The 19,540-nt window shown below is 36.3% G+C and overlaps 2 protein-coding genes across 2 annotated transcripts; both read left to right on the forward strand.

Annotated features, from left to right (window-relative positions):
* Positions 1-2,445: 2,445 nt before the first annotated feature.
* Positions 2,446-7,126, forward strand: LOC140801426 (protein LPA2). Its single transcript, XM_073156544.1, has 2 exons — positions 2,446-3,074; positions 6,591-7,126. The coding sequence occupies exons 1-2, from the start codon at positions 2,603-2,605 to the stop codon at positions 6,728-6,730; spliced, it is 612 nt and encodes a 203-aa protein (XP_073012645.1). The 5' UTR covers positions 2,446-2,602; the 3' UTR covers positions 6,731-7,126.
* Positions 7,127-13,443: 6,317 nt separating this feature from the next.
* On the forward strand, positions 13,444-17,217 carry LOC140800754 (transketolase, chloroplastic). Its single transcript, XM_073155586.1, has 7 exons — positions 13,444-14,066; positions 14,700-14,790; positions 14,901-15,006; positions 15,108-15,390; positions 15,482-15,630; positions 15,717-15,870; positions 15,983-17,217. The coding sequence occupies exons 1-7, from the start codon at positions 13,575-13,577 to the stop codon at positions 16,937-16,939; spliced, it is 2,232 nt and encodes a 743-aa protein (XP_073011687.1). The 5' UTR covers positions 13,444-13,574; the 3' UTR covers positions 16,940-17,217.
* Positions 17,218-19,540: the final 2,323 nt, after the last annotated feature.

A 19,540-nucleotide genomic window follows, 5' to 3' on the forward strand; every position in this document is an offset into this window, starting at 1 on the left:
ATGGCAGAATGAAATCAGTTTTGGCACTTATAAACTAGTTTTTGACCGAAACTCTTTTTTTTTTATCAAAATAAATTGTCACTCAAATTTATTATCAAATGAAATCTAATTCAATGTAATCCTAATAAAAATACTTAACTGATTAAGGTTTTTATCGTTAGATATATTTTTTGCTTTAATTGCTAAAATACTAAGTTAAAGATTTATATATATATAAAATGCTTATCAGTTTAGCGTTTTAGGACCAGAAAAAAAATGTTAAACTAATCAGAATTTTTGCCTAAGGAAAAAATATTAATTAGTTCAATTTTTTTATTAGGACTATAATGAATTAGACTCCATTTGGTAATAAATTTGAGGGTAGTCTGTTTCGATAAAAAAGAAGGGTTAATTACACTGACACCCCCTAAAGTATATCTGATTTTCACGGAGACCTCCTAAACTTTTTTAGATTACAATGTCTCCCTTAATCTTTGAATTTATTTCAGTTTCACCCTTCTGTTAGTCTACCGTCTGTCTTATTGATAGACTTAACCTACGTGGCATACATAATAGATAAAATAACTAGAATGCCCTCATTTGGAGGGAAAGATGTTAATTTTATTTTGGCCCAATGGTAATGGACCAAAATACCTTCCACTCTCCTCTTTCCTTCTATTTCATTTGGCCAAATAACTCCTCGCCGACAACCACTTCCCATCCCTCCTTAGCCCACTGCCTCTTTCCCTATAGCCAAAAGGGCCTCAAGACCACGTAGTGGTCCTCCGTGGCGGCTCATTCGAGATCCGCCGCGGCGTGGACCATCTATAATGCCCTCGTTTGGCACGGGCACGTGCTCGCCCATGCGCTCACACTACATGCGCGGTGCACGTGATAGGACAGGCGAGGCCCGTCGCGCATTGATACACCTATGCTCACATAATCCATCATACTATAAATCATGACATCATTAAATTAAACTTGCTAACATATCCATATCTACATCTATAATAATCATACTAGACAGCTACATAATTTGCTAGGACCTACACAGACCACGACAAATTATCAATATACAACTAAAATCACTAATACACGAGTATATTATAATTCGATCTATATTATACAAATCATCGTCTATACAATGGAATACAAATATCAAATAATGGTACAACTCAATATCTAGATAAATTATTTTCTATACCATCTCACGTCTATAGCTCACATCATCTTTGCTCTAAAATATTTTCTCAGGATATCTCAAGTCTTTATCACGTACCATAATATCTTTAGGGGGGGGGGGTTAGAAAAGAAATAAAGAGAGTCATAAGCTAAAGGCTCAGTGAATAGATCTTACCCTGAATTAGTGATGTGTCAAATAGAGAGTAAATCATGTACTAGATAATATGAATCACATAGAAGCATTATGTCATGAATGAGTATAAAAATGTATCATCAATAATGTATAAATGAAAATGTAGATATCATATCATAATTAATCAAAGTATATAATTCTCGACAATGTATAAACAATCTTCATGTCATACAATCATCATAACTCTCACTCAAATATAACGCATATGATGCATACCGACTATGATCATGCTATGATATCAAATGCAACTGCATATGATGCATATACCACTCTTTCGATCCGAGATCCACCGTCAGTTTTCCGCGGGGACCCAATCCGGGTTGCCTCCGTCGTTAGATCCCAGCACCAATGGTGCCCACCTTGCCTCTCCGTCTTTCCTGCCCAACGCTTGGAAAGGTAGAAACAAGTGGAGAGAATGGATGTTCCTTGACGCCCGATGGGCTTGTCTTGACCAGATTGTGGCCCTTCCCCGTTAACGCTACCGCCAATGGCGAGGCCCATCGCCCCCACGAGCGAGGGTGCCGGTAGGTCTCTACTGCAACAAGATCGCTGTGGAGGGAGTGGCACAGGGGCCGCACCGCATGGGACGGGGAGGCGACGACAAGCTCGCTGTCGTCGCCCTCCCGCTTATGCGCCACCGCCATCGCTGTCCTTAGAGAAGATCTCATCTGTTGCGGTCGGCGCTGATGTTGCCGACGGTGAGGCAAGGGAGGGAAGATGGGGAGATAAGCAATAGGTAATGGGTTTGAGATGAGGAGTGGTAGTGGGGTAATTTATTTTAGAAACTTTTTTAAGTTAGTTGAGGGTATTTAGGTAATTTTATAAATTATATTTTTGCTGGATAAATTGATGACAAAAATTTATTAAGGGTATAGTTGGTCATTACGCATTTTTTGTCATCGTCGTTATCTATTTCACTTTGCCCCAAAATTTAGGAATGACATTATAACCTAAAAAAATTTAGGAGTTCTCTGTAAAAATTAGGTACAGTACATAAATTGTCAGCATAATTAACCCTAAAAAAAATTAGAACAGCGTTAGTTTGGTCTAAAACTCCCTATGTTGCGTACTTGGCATCATCCTTATGCATTGGAGTCTGGGGACGGTTGTTTGGTGCTCTGAGAAATTTCTCGTTGGTAAAATTACCTCCTCCTCCTTGGCGCATGAGCACTGAGCACGGATTTCCACTCATCCGAGGCAGTGAGGCGAGACAGAGAGAAGGATAAGCTGATCAGCGGGGAAAAAAAAATGGAAGTCCCCTCGTCTCTTCTTCATCTTCGAATCCACCACCCATCTCACCCTCCTATATCCACTCTGAAGAGATCCTACCATCTCCTCTCCCCACTTCTCCCTCTCCTCTCTCTCTCCTCCACGTCCCTTCGAGCACTCTCTCTCATACCCAGGGCGGCGTCGCCGGACGCTGGAGAAGGCGAGAACTCATCCTCCGCCGCCGGGGATCCGCCTCCGAAGAGCGCCAGTGGGAAGGCTACCGGTTTCGGCAAAGGAGTAGCGGTCGAATCGAAGAAGAAGCGAGGGGGAAAGGAGAAGGGTTCGGTGATACGAAGGTCGCCAATCCAGAGGCCTTCGGTTCTCTACTCGAAGGATAAAGAAGAAGAGCAGCAGCAGCAGCAGCAGGGTGTTAACGAGAGCGCGTTCCTTCTCACTTGGTTGGGGCTCGGAATTCTTATCCTCGTCGAAGGCATCGCCTTGGCCGCATCAGGTAGGATTCTAAGTCCTGATCCATTGGGCGTTTAGGTTTTGGTACTTGTGTTCGATTTCATTGTTTCTTGATGTTCGATTTCATTGTTTCTTGATGTTCGATTCGTGCGGGCGTGATGAAATTTGATTGTATATAATGGAGACTTTAGAAAGGTTCCGGTTTTTAAGCTCCTACAAATTTTCAAAGTTGACAATAATGATATTCCTTTGATTACATTATCATCTTAGGATGAACTTACACTCGATCGTAATTAACACTCCATTTGGAAACCCCGGATCCTTAGAAATCAATTAATTTGTAGTTCTAATTTCTCCAATTACATGAGTGCAGTCCTAAAAGTTCTGGTGTAGACTAGTTTATAGCTTTATGAGGCTCTTTAATCTGCAGCTCTAGAAATTCCTATAGATATACTGAAGGCTTTGTGATTTGAAGAGGGTGTAGCTGTTGGAGTTTGGGCGGTTTTAGAGGAAGTGGTAAAAACATCTCTATTCCGGTGAAATTGTGAAATATAGTGGTAAAACAACCTACCTTGGAAAACAATAATTGCACATCCTGAGAAAGATTTCTCTTCTTCCTTAACACCGAAGAGAAACTAGGAAGCCAATCTTGATCAAAACTTCCAAAACAATGTCTGAAATTGAGAATCGTGCAATGGCCAACCTTGTAGCACTCCATTGTGCTTAAAATTTGAAGTGCATCCTTTTTTGCTGATAAAAATGGTGATACAAAATTTTCTCTCTGCAGGAGTTTTACTTACTTCCGGCTATGTTTCATCTGACTCTGCAGGAGTTTTACTTACTTCTGGCTATGTTTCATCTGACTCTGATCTTATATGTGTGCCATAGATGAATGTAACCATTTACTAAGTTGTCATGTTTTCCCCCATATAGTGATTGATGTTTTGTTTAGGAATTAGGACAGTTTGAAGACTTCCTCTACTTAGAGTAGGTTATATTGTGAGTAAGGTTCGCTTTCTTGTCTAATGTCTATCATTCCTCTTATACATTTCAGTAGACCCAACTTCACTATTTCTTGAACCTAGTACCAACTTCTAGAGGGTTGACACTAGGATCAGCATCTGGGAATTGTTTGATCTTTATGTCGAAGTTTAGACTGTTTAGTACCTCTCATCTCTCATTTCTACTAAATATTTGAGCCCATATTCATAGAAAAAGAAAAGCAAATGACACTTGGGTAATGGTAATGATGACAATGAATCATTTGTAGATTCCTGGATCTTTGGAACATTCTTGAGTCCCATTATTTATCACATCAACCATGAAGTCTACCAATTCTGTTCCCCAATTTCCTTGATAAGGCAGCACCAAATTGAGTTTTCTTGCTTTAAACTTATTATAAGGATTTCTTGCTCTGATTGTTTGACACCTGAAATAGCTCTTGATAGGTTCCTTTTATGAAATAGATAATGTTTCAAGATTTTACATGCTTACCTATCAATATCCTTCTTGCATTGGATTTCAAATTAGAGAACCACTAAAAGCATGAGGATGCTGCAGGCACATGCATGGCACCTGCCATTTCTGCAGGAAAATTCATGCTTTGCACATAAGTACCTTAGGTTTCTGCTACTTTTGTTACCAATGTAATATGGGACCTGGCTTAAGTTTATTAAGCTCTTAATCATTTACTTCCACAGTTCTTTATGAAATAAAATGGAATAATTCTGATGAAGTAAGGAATAAGGATAACTAAACTGTAGGAATATATTTAACTCAGAATTGAGATGCTTTAAATTCAAATATGTGGACATAAAAAAGTGACAAAAAGCATAATGACCTTCAAGTTAGAAATAACAAAAGCAAGAAATTCTATTTTAGCAGAGAACCTGATTAAAGATATGACTACGTCATATAAGTGAAAGTTTTGAGTGTCGGGATCGGTCGTCCAATAGTCCGATATGTATCGGCCGTATTAGTCGTCCGTAATCGCTATATGATATCAAATTATTTTAAATTATGTAAATATTCTAGAAATTATTTTAAAATGCATAAAAATTTCTAAAAATTTAATAAAAATGGTAGAAAATAAGAAAAAAAATACTCACATATGAAGCTTAAAAACAAAAAAAAAAGCAAACACTCATTTACTCAAAACTATGATGAATTTTGAGTTGGATTTTATAAATTTATGTGCTCGTAATTATTGCTGCGGAAGTGAGATGAAGAGAAATCTCTTTTCTTTGTTATTTGTAAGAGAGGGAGAGAGAAAGGAGTTAAATACAGGGGAGAAAGAGGAAGAGGAGAAATGAAAAAATAAAAAAATAAAACAAGAAACAAAAGATAAAAAAACACTCATACGAGTTCACAAGAGTATGGAGTTGCTGGAGGAACTCGTTGAATCAGTCGTTGGATGAGCTCGATGAAATATAAAGGGTAGGAAGAGAGTGTGTGTATATGTGAGAGAGAAAGAGAGTTAAAAATTTAAAAAAAGGTAACTGGAGACATCAATAAACCAAATATTTGAAAGCCCAATTTAGTCAATGTGACTGATCCCAATCTGGCTAATCGGGATCGGGATCGGGATCGGGATCGATCTAAACTACAAACCTTGATTTAAGTTGCTTTTGCTGATCTGAGAGGTTAAAGTTTGGGCTATCTTGCTATTGCCTAAAATTTGTCATGTTTCATTTTTATGCTTAACACTTTATCATATCTATTCTCAGTGACTATATAGCTCGCTGTTGCCTAAAATTTCTCATGTTTTTTTATGCTAACACTTCATCCTACCTATTCTCATTGACTATATAGCATATTCTGATATTCATCTAGCCTTTTCATGGAATCTCTGTACTCTATAGTTGCTTCGTTTGAGCAGAACTGGTGCCACCTAATACTGCAAATGAGCACCAATTCTGAATGCCTTGCAGAGTAGTTAAACTAAGTTATAACATAAATTGATTCTCAACATTTTTATAATCTGTTGTAAAATATCATGTTGGAGACTGGAGGAGCTAGCTAATAATGTAAGAGGTTTGATACTATTGCTAATTCTATGATGAAGGATTATGGAAGGGTACGAGCATTCCAGGACTTTTATTGATACAATATTCACAAGCAAGTAATAAAAAGGATCTATAATCCATCAGGTTTCTAGTATTTTGAGTAATGGTGCACTGCTAAGGCACCTTTTCTGAATGCTGACAGCTCTTCTAATGCAAGTGTATTGTGAAATAACGGAGGCCTCTTTATGGATCAAGGCATCTGTTAGTTCCTAGCGAGGAAAAATATACTGTTTTGTAATCATATGGCAGGTCTTCTATGCAAGTCTATCATATTGGTCCTGCAGTTTATCCTGTCACTGAGTAACTAGAATATCACAGCCCCTACATGCAACATAAGCGCTTATCTCCTTAGTTTCCAACTTTTTATTAGCTTGGTTAACTTGAAAAGGACTTACAATAGAGTCACAAGATTCTGATTTTCACCCTACTGAAGAAGATCCTACTGTGCATGATGTATATTTGGTTTGCATAACCCTATGTTTTCACTGGTGCAGGCTTCTTGCCAGAGGAGTGGGATAATTTTTTCGTTAAATATCTTTATCCATCCTTCACTCCAACTGTAGTATTGTTTGTCTGTGGTACGGTTGCATACGGGGTCATCAAGTACCTCCAGGGTGAGAAAATGAAGAGTTGAATGTTGTGCAGAGGTATGATCGGCTATAAATATTAATGTTAATAGGGATGTTTTGTTATTTTGCTCGCTTCCTTTTTGGAGCCGCTAATCTGTTTTTGAGTGCTCTTGAGTTGATGTGAAGTAAGGTTTAAGTTGTATAGTCTCTCTGAAGGCATCATGTGATCTTACATCGTGGGAACTAAATCTACTCATCGATAAAAAGGTTCTTGTGTGCAACTTTGGCTTGATTTCTAAGTATCCACAAAAAGGAAGAAGCAACAAAGGAAGTAACTGTTTGTCTCGGTTGAAAATTTTCCAATAGGTTAGTTATCTTAACTTGTTACTTTTGTGACTTGAGTTTGTGATCAACACTGGATCAGTTACGGTAAATAAAATGCTGTGATTTTACTCCTTTTACATGCTGTTGAGTCATGGAATAGGCCATTCTTCTGTATTTTAGACTAGAAAAAGGGTTCCTTGGGGACAGCTTCAATAGTATAAAACTATTTTTGAGGTTACTTTGGAGTGGCCTTTGCAGTAAACAAATTATAATGAATTTTCCAGAAGCAACTAAAATATATAAGGTCATTGCAAATCAGACCGAGATAGTGCTTGATCAGATAGCTATTCTTGTGGAAGACATTAATCACCTATTTAATAACTGAATATAACTGTGAATGCTTAAGCTGAAGAAAAGATCTGTGGCAGTAGAAACAATATATTTGCTGAGGTGTTATATGACAATCTTGTTAAGAAAATAGTTTACTCCACAGCTTGAGTCTTTGTAGCATAGTGTTCTATGGTGGAATAAAAATTAGATTTACTTCAAATCTGTAAGGAATGAAATCTGTTCTTTGTTCTTCTGATAAATTTGTCATTTTAGCAGGCCCGCAGAAAATATAGGAGCTACTGAACTGCAACAAGCTTATGATTGTCAAATTGCTCAGTCCTATCTAATATATCTTTTAAGCTTTTTATGAAGTTTCAAAAAGCAACTGATGGATTGCAAATACATTGATGGTGGCAGATTTAGTAACACCAGATTATCTTTTAACTGATGCCTAGGGCTGGTATTGATAACTTTTGAATTGGTGATTAGAGTTTTTCATGGATCTCGCTGACACAAATATGCTCAAATCTAGAATTTCTTCAAATTAATCTTGTGAAAAATGGTGAGATAGAGAGCTCTCTAAAATGTGTTATGATTTCTCCAAAGATCACCATCTGAGGCATACCAAAGATACTAAGGTATCATTTGATTTCATGTGTTTCAAGATACATTATATATAGTGTTAGATAAAAAAATTTAATATAAACAAAAGTCTTTTATTTTTTATTTTTTTTATTAAGGTTAAGAGAATGTGTTTTGACTCCAGGTGGAAGTCAAAATGCAACAGATGAGCCCAATTTATCTCTTGAAAATAGTATTTCATGAGATTCATAAACTAATAATTAGATTTTATATTGCACTTTATATATCTAGATGAAAGCCATTTGGTTCTGTGTTAGGAGACGCATGTGTATTAGGAGATGCATCTATATTAAGATACCGCATCTAGGAAAATAAAGTTTGTTTGATTGGTTGTACTTAATGTTGTTGTCTCTGGTAAACATTTGCTAGTTTCCCTGCATACTGCATTGTTCATTTGCACATAAAGATCTATTACTTGGTGACTTTTTGGATTAATGTTATTTGATCAAAGTTTGTTAAAATAATAGCTTTTGTTGCATGTATATCTTCTCAAATCATTATCTACGTGTGCCAGACCCTCCAAATTAATATCTATGCATATACCGATCTAAAATCCTTTATTTATATGCAAGCCCCTTCCAAATTGTTATTTGCTTGCATATTTCCTCCCTAATGGAGTGCCTGGAAGTGTCAGCATATTGAAATGGCACAAGGATACAGGGGTCCTTTGCTCTCATATTTTTACTGTTCACACGACCCCAACTTTGTCTGTCAGCTGAAGAGTCACCATATTGGTTGGATTGTGACACTAGTTGGTAGTTGATGAAATATGTCACTAATTAAATGATGATATGCAATGCCAAAAATAGGCTTGCTTAAAGCTATATAAACCTAGCAATGTTTTTTAAGGAATCACTGAAACTTATCAGTGGTTTATGGCTAAGCCCCGAACTCGGATTTGTTAGTCTTAAATTATTTTAGAGAGTAAATTTGATTAGATGTAAAAAAAGATTAAAAAAATATTTAGTTATTGAACCAGTTTAGAAGTTTAACAAACAAGGCTAACAGTCTAAAGGTTACACTTTGACTAGCAAGTTGGTGAATTGAAAATGGCTGCAAAGTCCATTTTGGAATAAAATTCGGTAAAAGAAGAGGGCTTCAGAATTATGATTGCATTATGGGTCATGGCAATATAATTTAATTCTGCTAGTTTTATCGGCGGATATCCGAATATCTGTATTTAAATCATCTTTATGCGAATATCTTTTGTTATACTTGAATTCTACATTTGCAAAATTGTCAAAATCTGCATCTGGATTTTGAATCCGAATTAAATTTGGATTGGATATGTAATCAGGTTGGACCAGAAATTATCCTATTCGTTTCATCCTAGATGAAGGGATTATGCTTGAATAATTGCTAGATAATAAGAGTTATGCACTTAATGTACGATATACGCAATTAGAATGGTTCTACACTTGTGAATAGGGGGTTTCAAGTAATACAGATGATGATCTCACAGATGGATGGCATCTTAAATTGCATATTACTCTTCTACGCTTTATGTCATAAATAAGTCTTCAATTTGTAGACATAAACTTATAGAGGACATCTTAATTGACGTATCAGCCTTTGCCTAGAAGTTCCATCTCTATACGGAAAGGGTTTTTGACCTAACTAGTTCTATTCTAATTTTTTTAATTAAAATAAATTATTTTTAAAATTTATTATTAAATGGGTTCTAATTTACTATAGTTCTAATACAAATGCCGAATTAATCAATATTTTATCTCTAAGCAAAAATGTTGGTCATAAAAAGCTGAACTGATTAGCGTTTTATGTATATAAATCTCTTTAACTTAATTTTTCAACAATTAAGAAAAAAATTGCTTGGCGATAAAAACGTTAAACTGATTAGTATTTTTTAAAATATTAATTAATTTAACATTTTATTAAAACTACAATGAAATTAAATCCTATTTAATAATAAATAAAAAAGGCTTCTAGTTTGGTCAAAAACTCATATGGAAATTGAAACATTTCTTGACTTCGTTAAACACGTCTTACATAATCATATGAAAGCAATCGGACAAGATATGCTGATATCATATGACATGAGCCTCTATTTAAACTATTGGAGCACAATCCATTGACATCAAAGTTACAGTGTTTTTAGAGCATTGGGTGATCATTGAAGTCCAGTGGTCAGAAATTTTCCATGACCATTCGGATTGTTTGGTGAATTTCTATCAGAATATTGTATATGTATGACTTAGATTGATATGTTTCTTAGGAGGGTTGGTATACACAGTAGCATCAAATGGTAAGATGGTGAAAGCAACGTACCTAATCCTTTTCCCAACTACTACTCGTCCATTTTAGGGATTGAAACTTTGACTCGATATAATAATGTTTTAAATCGATTTTAATTTAGGGAATTATTTTTTTTAATATCTATGAGCCTCCAATGTTTCTTATTTAATGTGATAGAATGCCATTATAAGTATTTAAACAAACAATCATAATATCTTTTATTTTATTTTTTTTCCAAAGAGAATTCTTATGTTTGTTCATAATACTTTATTATAGTCAACATGCCAGTATTCCACCACGTCTTAATCAAATTGTATCAAAGGTGGTGGGAGATTTTGTGAAGAACGGAGGAATCAAATTAAAATTTGAGTTGAAAAGATGAGATGTTTGTAGTTCCTTTTAAATAGTAATTCACTGAGCTAAGTATAAATGGACTTTTGAAAATTGGATATAATGCTTTTATTTTTTAAGTTTTAAATAAATTTAGGAACCAGTTATGAATACTAAAGATAAAAAATAAAATTTGAAATCAATTATTAAAGAAGAAAGAAGAAAAGATGAGAGTGTTGGATTGTTGTTATATTTAAGATGCTTTCTCGCCTTCTATTTAAAGGGTTTTAGATATGTATTTATTAGGAATAAATATCTTTTCTCATTTCGAGTAATTAGATTATTTTTTTAGACGAGGAAAAAAAGTTTTTACGGTGGGTATGCTAACACCCGAAAACTCGTTCAAATATTTCCTGAAGGAGTTTTCTATTTTGTGTTCGAACACTTTTATTACTGTTCAAGCGCCCTCTATTTTTTTCTTTTAATTATATATATATAATTATTTAATTGTTTAATTATGAGACTCTCAAAATAGCTTTGACATGAAGTATATGACCACATCTCCTTAAATAGGAGATGCAATCCACCACTCTTCATTCTAAAGTAAAGTTGCACTAAACCAAAGAATTCATAATTTTCCTTGAGAGAGCTTACCAAATTTTTAGAGGGAAACTTAAATTTTCACGGATTACCTACCGTTTAAGTACTTACCCTTTTATGCATGCTTTTTTATATTATTAACAAAATATCCTACAACTTTCGAGAAGAAAGTCAAGGGTTCCATGGAGGATCTGGTATCATTGATCAACCTATCCACCTTGAGGCTTCAAAGACGTGCAATTTGGACTTGCGACTTATTGATCTCTTTGGCCGGTGTTTATGAGTTGGTGGGTTTAGAGTATTTGGTTTGATTGGTTAGCTTTCTAAATATTAGTTTGAGGTAGAAATTGAAGATCCTGATGTTAGACTTCTTTACCACCATCTCTTCACCGCCACCTCCTCCTCTAATTAAACTTGGGCTCAATCTGGCTCGACTCGAGTTGAATTGAGTCGAGCCTAAACATCAAAGTAGGGCTTGAAACTAATTTCGACCCAAGTGTGAGCTAGAATCGACTCGCTTAGGCTTGGCTGATTTACACACTTACGATGAGCTAGAAACTCAATGTTATAATTCTAATAAAAATATTTGAGCAAATTATAGTTTACCTCTTTTGGTTTGATTTGATTTTTTACTTACTTTCATATACTTTAAATATATGAACTTAACTCTTTTGATCTAAACTAAATTACAATGGTTGGAATTTTCACCCAAAATTAACAATGATTCAATTTTTTTCACCATAAACTATGCAATAACCAAACTATTCGTATTATCTCAAATTAGACTATATTTTTTTGTAGAGTTAATTAAATCTTTTAAGCGGGGATAAATTAAAAATGGGCCAAATGATAAGAGAGTAAATTATAATTTGTCTATAGTTTTAATGTCTATTGACTATTAAATGCAACTCCTGTCTCTAGGTGCATGAAAGCACATCTTATGATTAAATAAAGTAGGAATAGTTTTATTACAGTGATTGACTAAACTAGCCCTGTTCCAAATATTATTATCAAAACAGATTGCCCTCATAACTTTTTCCTTAGGAGGTTTATTTTACTGTAATCCTAACTTATGTTTATATCAACATTAGTTTGACATTTTTATTCAGCACTAAGCATTTTAATGTTTTATTTGTAGGAATCAATTTAAATTAATATTTTAGCTACTAAATTAAAACTTTTACTTTTATATAAAAACACTTATCTTGATAGCAGTTTTTACTTTAGAAATAAAATGCTTATGAATTCAATATTTTTGTGTAAAGCTATAGTAAAATAGACCCATTTTAGTGATAAATTAAGTGCCAATCTATATTAGTAAATAAAATTTCGAATAGAGCTAGTTTGATCAAATACTATTAAATATAAGTTATTTTGTGGTTCAACAGCTTATATAGATATTTTAAAATTGTTAAGAAGTCATTATCGTTCTCTCTTTTAATGACTTATTAAAAATTTAAATATTTCTATATAAGTACTCGAGTTAGAAAATAACATATGTTTGAAAGTTGTGCGACTAATCGATTTTACGGACAACTCATTTACATTTGTATTTTCTTTACATAGAGTTTATATTTCAACTTCTAACTTTCTATATACAAATAAAAATTTTGCCCTTCATTGTCTCTTTACATATTTTAACAAAAAGAAGAAGAAAAAATGTGGAGGCTCTCTGGCTTAGTTGCTGAGTGTAGAGGAATACTTAGCTCTTTTTTAAACCATAGAATTATGCATGTTTTACGTGAAGGAAACCTCGATGCCGATTGAGCGGCAAAGTGGGGGAAATGTAGAGTGTAAATCTATTTTGATGGGAACCGAGGGCCCAATCCCCTCGGACCTGTGTATCCGGCTTGTAGCGAAGGCCCCCTCCATACAAGGGTTAGGTCAGCTAAATAAAACTCTGATTTAAAATAAAAGAAAAAAATAAAAAAAAACTTATCCATTTACATATTCATAGATCCAAGTTTTCACAATAATACACTTGGAAGACACTGGTAGCCAATGATGGGCTGCCACGTCCGCTTTCTCTTAGGTTGCCCATTTTACTTTTTATGCAATAAAAAGCTACGCAAAATCCAGCCTAAAATGACAATTAAAACCTCAATAAAGTAGGCAGCAAAATATAGACAAGAATAGGCGCAACTGGTCAAACGAACACGAGGCAGTCGTTTCCTACCCACTTCCAACGGCCAGGATCTGCCCATCCCCAATCCAACGGTTGTCCACTCTCCCCTCATCCTCGAACCTACCGCCTCAGCTCCCATTGGCCCCCTATTTCTTTTATATTACTACCCAAAGAAAGCCTCCTAAACCTCTCACCCCTCACCCCTCACCCGTCACCCCTCACCTCACCAACCCAATAGAGAGGGGGAAAACAAAGGAGGAAGTCATCTTTAGTCTTTGAAGCAAAAGCTCGAACAGTTGGTAGCCATGGCCGCATCCTCCTCCTTAACTGCCTCCCAATCCCTCATATCCCGCTCCATCTCCTCCCCCAAACCGGCCCACCCGGACCGCCTCCCCCTCCTCCCGGTTCGGTTCGGCCTCGGCTCGCTCGCCGCCGGCCGCGGCGTCGGCCTCCGGTCGTCGCGTCTCCCGGCCTCGCAGCCGAGGCGGCGCGTTGGCACCGTGAGGGCCGCGGCGGTGGAGACGCTCCAGGGGAAGGTGGCGACGGATGAGTTGGTGGAGAAGTCGGTGAACACGATCCGGTTCTTGGCCATCGATGCCGTGGAGAAGGCGAATTCCGGGCACCCAGGTTTACCCATGGGATGCGCGCCAATGGGGCATATACTCTATGATGAGATGATGAAGTACAATCCTAAGAATCCGTACTGGTTTAATCGGGACCGGTTCGTGCTATCGGCTGGACACGGGTGCATGCTCCAGTACGCGCTGCTTCATCTTGCTGGTTATGATAGTGTCAAGGTGAGAGAATTTTGTTTCCTGAGGCCAATTTTTAGATTTGACCAGCAAAAACATAAAGATAGAAGATGGAAACTTTATCTCGATCGGGTCTTCTTTCTTGTCTTCAGTGAGTTGGATCTACCTCTGCAGTGAGCAATTAGGATCGATTTGAACAGATAAATCTAAGTTTGCCTTTTCATAAAGTTTAGATCTTGATTGCTTAAATCTGTAACTGTTTCATGCAAGAGATTCTGCCTTTTTCCTTGTTTTTTGCATGTTTGGGACAAATTGGCTTTTGTCATCGTCAGTCTCCAACTCCACTGTAAAAGGGGAAGCAAGTGAGAGATGATAAAGCTGGAGGAATAGATTTTTGTTTAGATATTATTTTTGTTCTTGACCATGTTGGAGCTCAGATCTAGTAACTTGAGTGGAAAATTCTTCAGTAATGATGAGTTTATTTAGGAACAATTGATTCAATTAAGCATTAAGCAACTTGTTTCAGCTGCTTTACATATTAGTAGGGTCTGGTATCTGCAACTTAAATTTAAAAATAGTTTCTGTCTGGAACTGTGTATTTGCTTGATCGTTCTATTTTGTTCTTTTTTTTAAAATAATAATCTCGAAGCTTCTGATGGTTTCAATTGGGTATTATAGGAGGAAGATTTGAAGCAATTCCGCCAGTGGGGAAGCAGGACTCCTGGTCATCCTGAGAATTTTGAAACCCCCGGAATTGAAGTCACTACTGGTTTGCTGCTTTAACCAAGCTATTGTGTCCCTTTTACATTATTACTAAAGGCTGCATCCACAAAATGTTGAGAAATATTCACCTGCCATGGTGTCTGTTGAATGGTGCAGGTCCTCTTGGCCAGGGTATTGCAAATGCTGTTGGCCTGGCGCTTGCTGAGAAGCACCTAGCTGCTCGTTTCAATAAGCCTGACAATGAGATTGTTGATCATTACACGTAATTTTCTGTCGATACTCTTTATCTTTCCTGTAATTATATCTTTACATCTGAACTTCTTCATCATGCCTATTCCTAAACTGATACATGAATTTCCTTAGTTATGTTATACTTGGGGATGGTTGCCAAATGGAGGGCATATCGAATGAAGCCTGCTCTTTGGCTGGGCATTGGGGTCTGGGAAAACTGATCGCGTTTTATGATGACAATCATATCTCCATCGATGGAGATACAGAGATTGCATTCACAGAAGATGTAAGTGCCCGCTTCGATGCTCTTGGATGGCACACTATCTGGGTGAAGAATGGTAACACAGGCTATGATGATATCCGTGCTGCAATTAAGGAAGCAAAGGCTGTCAAGGACAAGCCCACATTGATCAAGGTTCGTTTGTTTGTCTGGTTGTACCAGTATCAATGGGTTGTAGTTGTGTCATATGGAGTTGTAGAATCTTATTAAATTATTGCTTTTTCAGGTGACAACCACCATTGGTTATGGATCTCCAAACAAGGCAAACTCATACAGTGTACATGGGAGCGCATTAGGTGCTAAGGAAGTTGATGCAACTAGGCAGAACCTGGGATGGCCTTATGAGCCATTCCATGTACCTGAAGATGTGAAGAGGTCTGTAAATGTTGTATTAAATTTCTACTTAGCTGACCAAACTAAATCATCTAGACCTGATCAATCATTCCATTTAACGTGTGCAGTCACTGGAGCCGCCATGTCCCAGAAGGTGCTGGCTTTGAAGCTGAATGGAATGCCAAGTTTGCAGAGTATGAAAAGAAGTACAAGGAAGATGCAGCACTTCTGAAAACTATCATTTCAGGAGAGTTGCCTGCTGGATGGGCTGATGCACTTCCGGTAAACATTTCTCCCAGCTTAACATTTTCGTGCTATTGTAACATAGCTATAGTGTGAGTAAGCATTATATGCTGGAAATATTCATTAGTATATGCTTGTTTCTTCTGTCCAGAAATATACTCCTGAAAGTCCAGCAGATGCAACTAGAAATCTCTCTCAGCAGTGCCTGAATGCTCTTGCTAAAGTTCTTCCTGGGCTTCTCGGAGGCAGTGCTGATCTTGCATCTTCTAACATGACATTGCTGAAGATGTTTGGTGACTTCCAAAAGGACACTCCAGAGGAGAGGAATGTCCGTTTTGGTGTGAGAGAGCATGGGATGGGTGCCATTTGCAATGGCATTGCCCTCCACTGCCCTGGACTTATCCCATACTGTGCTACTTTCTTTGTCTTCACTGACTACATGAGGGCTGCCATGAGGATCTCTGCTTTGTGTGAAGCGGGAGTCATTTATGTGATGACACATGATTCTATTGGTCTTGGAGAAGATGGACCAACACATCAGCCTATTGAGCATCTGATAAGCTTCAGAGCCATGCCCAACATTCTGATGTTGCGACCAGCTGATGGAAATGAGACTGCCGGAGCATACAAGGTTGCAGTCCTTAACAAAAAGAGGCCATCGGTCCTAGCACTCTCCCGTCAGAAGCTTCCCCACCTTCCTGGAACATCTATTGAAGGAGTTGAGAAAGGAGGATATATCATTTCGGACAACTCGTCAGGCAACAAGCCTGATTTCATTCTCATGGGTACTGGCTCAGAATTGGAGATTGCTGCAAAGGCTGCAGATGAGCTGAGGAAGGAAGGGAAGACCGTCCGTGTTGTGTCACTAGTTTCTTGGGAATTATTTGATGAGCAATCAGATGAATACAAGGAGAGTGTTTTCCCTGCTGCCGTAACGGCAAGAATAAGCATTGAGGCAGGGGCTACTCTTGGATGGGAGAAGTACGTCGGAAGCAAGGGCAAGGCGATAGGGATTGATCGGTTTGGAGCAAGTGCTCCTGCTGGGAAAATATACAAGGAATTTGGCATAACAGCAGAGAACATCATCTCAATAGCCAAAAGTCTATAAGATCAACTCACAACGGTCCTTTCCTTCTGGTTTAAATGAAAGCAGTGAAGTGTCCTATGGGGAAAAAGGGCAGCATAAACGAGTCAAGGCCATTGGCCTCTAATAAATGGTGCCTGTCACGCTGAGTTCTCTATTTTTCTTTTCCTTCTTATTGTTCAGGAAAGTGAGCCTGATTTATGGATTATTATTTCTGATGCTTGTGTACCGAACTGTATCCTCTGTTAGTCTTTAATTTTGGCATGCTTGAGTAAAGATGTGGTACTGAATCTTTTACTTCATATACATGCTTCATTTATTGAATTTTCTTGTAAGTTAATTCCCACGCTATGAATAACTTTAATGTCTCTTCTTCACCTCTTTTTCCTGGATGGCCACCAGTCTTCCTGCGTTGTTTTGACTTATTTGTTGCAGTTTCTTAGCTCGACAATTTATACGAATCTGAAGGCAAGGCTATGGATAGATGGATTTGTTTGTTCCAATGGATTGGGTTTTTGCCTCTGGCCATCCACTGAGGCTAAGATGCTACCAATAGATGCGGTATCAAATGATGGCCAAGCATGGGTAGTTGTCTGATGGAAAAGAACTTGTGTTGTTGAAGTTGGGGGAGTTGTACTCTTATCCATATCGTCATCTTATCGTGTGGTTTGTTGCTCCAGAATTTCTCGTCTCTTTCCTTCCTTTCACTTTCACAAGTGTACACAAATTCTCATAAATGATTGTAGACTTTAGGTTTGTTAATGGATCAGGTCATGATCTGGGTCCTATATGCACCCGATCCAAAGATAGGCCAAAATGGGATCCGACCCAATCCATCTGGGCTCCTCAGTTTAGATGAGTATTTTTTTTCATTTGGATTACATCTTATGGATGGGAGGGAAAAGATTAATTAAGACCCTTTCCCTTTTTTATTTAGATAATAAATTGGTTCACATTTGCTTTATTCCATGTTTCTCAGTCTTTGATTTTTCTTCTATTCTCTAAACTTTCTTCTGACCTATCTTTATTCTGATCAGAACTAAATTTAATTGAACCTTAGTTCATAATTATGCAATCATGGGTTCAACTGCTGCACATCTATATTTAATTACTTCCCTTAACTAATGCAGATCAATTGCTTCACAAGATTTTGATTACCATTGACGCTGTTCAATAAATTTCTCTGTATATTGTCCTCAATTTATAACACTTCACTACATACAATTATGCAGTTTAATACCTCTTTGTCTAATTAAATTTGAATGGATTTAATGTAGTCAGCAATGTCAAATACAACCAAAGCATACTGTATTAACATCCATAATGAAAATACAAGCTGGATAAAAATATCACTAAAATGAAAGGTAATAATTGATGCCTTTTCTTCAAGAAAAAAATGGCAGTTAGGAATATTTGTATATCAGTATATAGTAGGCAACCATAGTGTAATTACAACATACTTTCCACAGTAGGCATATGTACTATATATATTAATTTTTGTGTTTACAAAAAGCTTCCCTAAACCCTAAACTGTCCTAACATATTGTTCTACTCTAATTAGCTAGTAAATCTGCAACCATGGGTCTCTCTAAATATGAGTAACTTTACAATTTTAATAATTGAGAGTATAGTGTTTTGATATCATCCACAATAATATCCACCATAGTTATTAGAATAGGACCAAACCAATACCCACTCAGATATGGTGCAGCTAGTGGTTCATCCATCGAATTGCTGATTTCTTTAAAAAATATTTAAATAGATATTTAGATAGTTCTAAATAATTCTAAAAATAAAAATATCTATAAAGTAGTATAATTGTATGTATATTCTTCAAAATATATATCATTTATAGAAGTACCCTCCTGGATACTTTTTCAATTAAGTTATTTAATAGAAAAAGATAAAAAAAATATCTTTAACTAAGAGAAATACTAGAAAACTACAAATAAGGATATTTTTATCTTATTCTATTTAAATTTTAATGGTAGTTTACAATAAGGGGATATTCATACAAAACAAATAATGTTTTTAGAGAGTATATATACAACAATTGTGTATTTTAAGCGATATACATATAAATATGAGCTTTATTTAGGTAGACTGGCAAATACTAGAATTTTTAAAGGCATATGTGCAAAAAAAAAAACAACTAATTTTAAGAAAATATGTATTTAACTAAATATTTTCAAAATTTAGGACTAAAATACTTGATAAAAATGGAATAATTAGGTATTAAGGTAACTGTGCAAAAGTAGTTGTCACACCGATTCGCCAAAAAATAGCTAAGTTGCACAGTTTACTAGTTCATTTGCTAGTTGGTTAGTTTTTTACCGAATCGATTGCTTATCTAGTCTAATAACAAAACTGAATTAATTTAGTAGTCGGTTCATAGGTCCAACCACTCGGTCTGGTACGATTCCAATAACTATGGTATCAATAGACTAAGCAATTTTAGTATCACCTTTTAAAATATTAATGTATAAATGTATTCTCAGTAATATATAAATAGATAATAAATCATATGTTATAAATGAGCATTTATATATATCATCTATATCATCAATGATATATATATATATATATATATATATATGTGTGTGTGTGTAAAACAACCATATTATA

The sequence above is a fragment of the Typha latifolia genome, chromosome 14 (genome assembly GCF_019914945.1).
Source record: "Typha latifolia isolate L0001 chromosome 14, TyphaL0001v2, whole genome shotgun sequence".
Classification (NCBI taxonomy): domain Eukaryota; kingdom Viridiplantae; phylum Streptophyta; class Magnoliopsida; order Poales; family Typhaceae; genus Typha; species Typha latifolia.